Below are 7153 nucleotides of genomic sequence, written 5' to 3'. Positions count from 1 at the left end.
TGTCTGCCAAGACCACCCAAGAACCATTCAATTGGTCCTGGTCAGTGGTCACCTTTCTTCTTTGACTTATGATTCTCTCACCTGAAAAGGAAAAAAGAACATAATTTTCCTATGGTGCACAACTTATGTGTACAATTTCTGGTTAGTTAGGTTTAGGGAATCGTTCACTTCAGAGAAGAGGACAATTATTTATTGGCAGTGGCAAATTACAAGCTAATGATTCTTAACACAAAAATCATCCTATTTCGAAGACTCACTCAAGTTTGTCAAGTGAGAGATGAGAGTCAAGTACAGTATGCAACAGGAATTAACCCACTAGATTGTTCTGCCTCTACTGGCATATATAGCTGTATATCCTGGTGTCTCTGATAGCTTCACTGAATTTGAAGCCTTGCTCATTAAGGAACTCCAGGGCCCTGTTACCCCAGCACCCAAAAGTCTCTGGTCCTACCGACATTTAGCAAAATGCTAGTCCACCATCAGTAGGTACACCTGATAGTGTACTCAAGTTATTGGCAAGTATGCTAAGATGCTAAGTATGTGTACGAGGAGGAAACCCAACTTTTCACTGGGCATTTACAATAATCTCATTAATGATTTTCAAAGAATATACAAATTATCAACACAACTCCTGTCTTAGAATATTTCTCAAGTCTTCCTTTGAAATCCCAGATTAAAAACTTAAAACGAAGAGGAAATATGAGGAAGTTAAGCCAAAGAATATGTTGCGATGTAGTATCTGGCTGGATTTTATTTGCAAGTAGTCCACAATTTTAAAAGCTGCGGGCACAGATGTAAAAACTAAATATGTCAGTAGTCAAGAGTGAACATTTTCTGATGCACATATACATGGTAATTAGTTTCATCAGGATTTCAAAATCAAAACAACTAAATCTGTATACATATGATTACACTTTAGTACTGAAAACTACAAGCAGTACTGTACAGTACTAGAAATATTTGCAGGATGGTGTCGATGATATATTATATAATCATTTACAGCTATTAAAGTAAAACATCCATAACAAGTATCATAACAAGGTACAAATAATAGAAATATATCAACAGAAACCTTCCTTTTAATCTTAGTCAGGCTGTAGTACAGTGTACAAAAGGCACTATGTAAGGCATAATCAAATCCAAACAAACATCTACAGTTGCTCACAAGGAACAAACATTACAGAAGAATAAGCTGAATAGTTCCTTAAAATGGAACTTAAAAAAACAAAAATAAGAGTTTTAACATTTCATAGGGATCAAAACGTCCCCTTTCTACCAAGTAGATATTTATGGCACTAACACCTGAAGATCATCAGACGGCTCTATTAAAATAGCAATGTATCTTACAGGTAACCTTAAATAATTTTCATGGACATAGTACCATAATTTCAGATGTAATTACATCATGATGATAATACATAATCTAAATCAGACTATCAAGCACTGAACATTATAAAACAAAACTAAAAATAACAATACAAAAGCCTTTTGCAAGTTTCAAAGAAGTTGCTATAGCATCGACTAGAAAATTAGATAAATATACTGAATTTCAAAATGCAGATTGAGAGAGTTTGTATAACACTGCACTAGAGTAAGAGACACTCGTAGCCTGAGGTAAAGATTGTTTGCCCACATACTGGATATCTTTAACACTTATTTACCATATACTGCACAGTACACATCTGCACTTACTGTTTTGCTGCTGTCAGATTCCAATCCCTCAAGAATAAATAATTATTTCTTTAAATCCTTAAAAACCTTATAATAGTCTTCTTGAATGAGAGATGAATAGAAATGAACAAAATAAAATGGTTCTTTACTATCCAGTTTCACTTTGGTATAACAAAATGTTTCTGCTTGAGGGAAGTGTAATACTAGTAGTAGACCTCTCGCTAACAGTTAGAGTCACTGGTACTAAACTTTGGCAAGATAATAACTGCCGTAACTAACACGTATTTGCAACACAATTGCAATATCTAATAATGAAAGCATGACAAATGGTATATGACCAGATATTCATATTAAAAAACTTATAGGGCTCTGTTATCTTATACAATTCTATACAATTTAATGCAAACAACACACACACACAATAAAAATAACATGAGGCTCAGCAAAACTAAAAATCTGTTATACGTACTTGAATTGTTGTTAAATAATAACTAATAAATTAAACAAAGGAAGTGTTTACTTATCTTGAGAAAATATTCAAATTGGCTTTATATATATATATATACATATAAAGCTGGATGGACAATCATTAGTATGATACATTTCATGGCATTTCAAGTTTGTTTAAGCCTATTGTGCAATTAAATTTATAGGAGTACTGAACTGGAATACAGTACACATATACAGTGTACAATATATATATATATATATATATATATATATATATATATATATATATATATATATATATATATATATATATATATATATATATATATATATATATATATATATATATATATATATATATAAGTACTGTATATATATATATATATATATGGCTGTGAAGAAACTTTAGATACTGTAATGACCATGGTTGCTTAGAGGTATTATAAGCAAGATTATTATTTACACAATACCAAATAGTTTTGATAATTAATACATTCTGAATAATTTTTTTCCACTGTTGTGATACAGCACAAAGCCACTAACTGAATGATCAGTTTCAGGTGTAATATACTGTAGCTAATACTTTATATAGCTACTGTAGTTATATTCTAATCTAAACAGCCATTATTTAATCATTTTCAGAAGGTTTTTCGTTGAGTCTCACATGTAAAAAAAAAAAATTTATATATATATATATATATATATATATATATATATATATATATATATATATATATATGGTATATATATATATAAGTATATATATTATATATATATATATATATATATATATATATATATATATATATATATATATATATATATATATATATATATATATATATATATATATATATATATATATATATATATATATACTGTATATATATACATGTACTTTCTTTCTGATCTTAGTTATTAATATCCATTTATGATCACTATAATATGCAATGCTTTCTCTTGACAACAGAAAATTTAATTCTATTACAGATTTATAATTTCTTAATACAGATTGCACCAGACTCAAACACAAACATTTGGCACTAAAATACACTGCTGACTAAGAAAAGATATAAGGTAATACAACAAGGAAAATCTATTCAATTATGCCAAAATCATTTTAGGCCATATTTCACGTACAGTTAAGTGAACATACAACCTGTATGATCTCAACATCCTGAACTCAAACTTTCGTGTCATATAATCTTACAAACTCGTAGTGATACACTCACTCTTTTATTACTTCTAAGGTATGATCAAACAATATGCTTATCATTTAGGTGAGAGAAAAGATGAAAAATCCTAGCTTTAGTATCTAGCTTCATATGGCACACTTTGTCACAGTATTCAACTCAAATTTTTTGGTACAAAATCCATTAAAATTCCCCGCACTGACTTGGACAAATGTGTGATTTCTCCAGAGTACAACTCCATTCAGCAGCAGCAACCAAGCACACTACATAGGATGCATTTAATACAACATGAACATTTTGTATTTATATCTTATGATAAGGGTACTAAATAGTGTGGTAAATGATACAATACCACCTACCACAGTGCTTATATACAACCAGCCCATCTTACGACTGGCACCGGCACGATATGTTTCACTACCACTGAGGCACTCACTTGATTATGCTCTCTGTCACTTGTTTGTTGATTTAAATTCTATTTCAGATAATCTAATGTAACAGCAAGATCTAGTTTGCTGAAATATATCTCTAAAACACATTACTGTACCGATTTACATAACAGAAATGGCATACAGTACTGTATACATAAGTTGGCATACGGTCAAGAAATACTTTATTTTCTTTCACTAATGTATCTAGCAATTACAGTCAATAATTACTTTCTTTTTGTCAAATGTTTAAAGCACTTGTATGAAAACAATGTGATTATCAACTTCAAATCATGTTGAAATGGATAACAGCAGCGGTTCACTTAGAAAATATGTACATGCACCAACAGGTATCTTTTTGTATAATTTCCAACTCTAAACATGCCTCTACTGGCCCATCCCTAGGGTGAAAGTGTGGCACTGCTCCAGGCCTCACTGTGACCCAAAAACCACCTGCACCTCACACCATCCAACCAACAACACCTGCATTACTACAGGCCCCTTTTGTCCGTCCATTATTTTCCTGCAGACAAAACGAAATTTGCTGCTCCATAAAATAAAGTTGGGGGGGGAGGGGGGGGGGCAAGAGTAGTGCAAAACAAGTGTGGAAAGCAACAGAAAATGTTGAGACGTCCAGGATCTATATTTACTTGCTCATATCCACAACTTGCATACCAATACCATACACGGTATACAAAGTGATTATTTAGCCTCCACACTGATTCAAAGTAAAATACAGTACCTAAAAATGATCCACAGTTTATCTTCATTCTACCTTAATTATATGGAAGTCTTTTGTTTTAAATACACAACAACAATACTCAGCTATAAAAAAAAAAGGTACTACCTGTATATCATGATTTATTCATTCAAAGAAATTTTACCATTACATAAATTCTAAAAGCATAGGAGGTATAGTATGTTATAGGATGTATGTGCACATTTTGCTGAGTGAATATAAACTACCACTGTTACACATATTCCATAAGGCTAAATATTAGATTATCTTCTTATTTCATACCAGTTTACATGCAGCAACAGGATATGCAGGATATTAAAATAATGATAACAAATTCAATCTGTGAAGGTATAGTACTACACTTAAGTACACTATGTAAGTATACTGCACTACTCCAGAGAAAGTGATATGCACACAGTATCTCAATTCACCATATTCATCCTGTTGTTTTAAGATTATATTCCTTTACTTCTTTTTTCTCCCCCCTTCCTGCCTCTTTAATGGACACACCTATGCTTGGGTACTGAAGTGCTATTAATTTGTCTAGTTTCTATGCCTTTGTTGAACCTATACAATATAATGTACATGTTTGCATACTATTATTAATTTCTACAGTTTATGCCTCTGATGAATGCATAAACAATATTCTTGGAAAGTGATATCAATTCCCAATTTTTTATGCCCCTGGTGAGCATATCTATGCCTGAGTATTATTATGAACTTCCCTACCTAATGTTTTATGCCTCTAAAAAACAGATACATGCTTGGGTAGTATCTACAAGTCAGTCAGAGAGGAGGAACCAAGCTGGAAAGTGCAGTAATAGGAGTTATTCATACTGATGACTAATATCTTAGTATATACATTTATAGCAAGCATTCAGCAAAGCATGTCTACTTACGGTAACTTTAATTTTTCGTGTGAGAAAAATTCAGCATCAGACACACAATTTACATGTACATTAATTATCTAAAAATTCATCTTTTCATTCTGAATTACATACATTATATAGCTGCTTTCAGAATAATAAATACAATACAGAAGTAATTCCATTCATGTAATCTATGAACACTGCATTATGTATACATACAATCAACAATTTAATCACGTGTATTTTTGGAATTCCTAAATTCTCTAATCCCTAACAGAATTATGCTACCTCACTTATTCCTCAGTTTTAAGTGACTTAACCTTGTTGTTTCCTTGGCAGAGACAGACGCGCATATATGCTTCCTGTGTGAGGTGATAGTCCCTGTATGGTGCGTAAAGGCAGGATTCTAGCTGCTTCAAATTCTCTACCAGCAGGTTATCTGCTTTTTCCAGATTGAAAAGTTCCATTTCTTTACATGCTCCCTTGAAGGTCTGCTCAGTATTCTGAAAGAGACAAGAGTAACCAAGAATTGGTCATTAGCCTAACTCAGTGGTTCCCAACCTTTTGTAGGCTCTAGGCCACATTTATCATTGTAAATATAGTGGAGGGCACCAAAACTTTGAATCTACATTCAAGAAAAAAAATCATAGATACTGTACAGTTATTTACAGTTTTACTTGTTTACCTGTTATCAGTTACATACTTTTTACATTTACTGCTCGTTTGTCCTGAGTCTGTCGTGCACAGGACGTACTTACAGCATATATATACCTCTATATATACATACTGTATAGTATTTCCTTTTAGTGAGAAGGCCGGCTCTCTGGGCCCGGTCTGGGGTAAATACACACGTCCTGTACACGACACTCTGGGGAAAAACGTGCTGTTCCTCTCTCTCTCCCAAACTATAAAGTCATATCAAGTTATGACATACAGTCGACCCTCGTTAAAACGGACTAATAGGGGGGAAGGGTGTCCGTTTTAGCCGATTGTCCGAATTAACCGATTTAGGGGTTAATATTGCATTATACAGCTATGTGTATGTTTATTTGAGTGCCCCGTCATAGAAGTCCATTTTCTCTCACTTCAGCACTCCTGAGTCGTCCGTTTTCTCTTAATCTTAGAGTGCACCAGAGACTGTTATATCTTAGTAGTGACACAGAATTTGATATTGCAACTGGGGTTGCAATTGTTGAGGCAACTTAGGTATGTCTGATTACAGTTGGAATATTCAAGATCCATTGTGAGTGATGTTTAAAGCTTCAACTGTCTTTATGGTTGGTAAAACTTGTCAAGTCTGTCAGTCTGAATGGCATGTGTGAGGCCTTGTGTTTGTACAACCGCTAAATATATAAATATATAATGTTATGATAATTATCAGAAACACATAGGCATAACGAGGTTTATTACAAAGTGATGAAAAGGATACTGTACAGTGGGTAGTCCACAAAACATGTAGCCATGTCTCTTTATTTGAGTGCCCCGTCATAGGAGTCCGTTTTCTCTCACTTCAGGACGCCTGAGTCGTCCGTTTTCTCTTAATCTTAGAGTGTACCAGGGACTTTGTTATTTCTTAGTAGTGACACAGAATTTGAAATTGCAACCCCAATTGCAACTGGGACAATCCCAGAACCAGAAATTTGATATGGACTGTTCAGATTTCGTCCGATTTATCCGAAATCCGGATTAAAGGGGTCCGAATTAACGAGGGTCGACTGTATTTTCAAAAATTTCACTATTACAAATAATCCCAAATAATTCTTTTAATCTATAAATTATTATTTAAAAAATGTTGATACTGTA

At 32.9% G+C, this 7153-nt stretch overlaps 1 protein-coding gene across 5 annotated transcripts in view; it reads right to left on the bottom strand.

Annotated features, from left to right (window-relative positions):
• Positions 1–4953: 4953 nt before the first annotated feature.
• LOC121871068 (SET and MYND domain-containing protein 4-like) overlaps positions 4954–7153 on the bottom strand; it is a 128070-nt gene continuing 125870 nt past the window's right edge. For all 5 annotated transcript variants that reach the window (XM_042373180.1, XM_042373179.1, XM_042373181.1 and 2 more), the window contains one exon: positions 4954–5853. In XM_042373180.1, coding sequence (XP_042229114.1) covers positions 5644–5853 — 210 coding nt within the window. In that variant the 3' untranslated portion in view covers positions 4954–5643. The remainder of the gene's footprint in view (positions 5854–7153) is intronic.

Source organism: Homarus americanus, unplaced genomic scaffold (genome assembly GCF_018991925.1).
Source record: "Homarus americanus isolate GMGI-L3 unplaced genomic scaffold, GMGI_Hamer_2.0 scaffold52512, whole genome shotgun sequence".
Lineage (NCBI taxonomy): Eukaryota > Metazoa > Arthropoda > Malacostraca > Decapoda > Nephropidae > Homarus > Homarus americanus.
The sequence above is the reverse complement of the archived record's forward strand: the minus strand, read 5'-3'. Positions and strand labels throughout refer to the sequence as shown.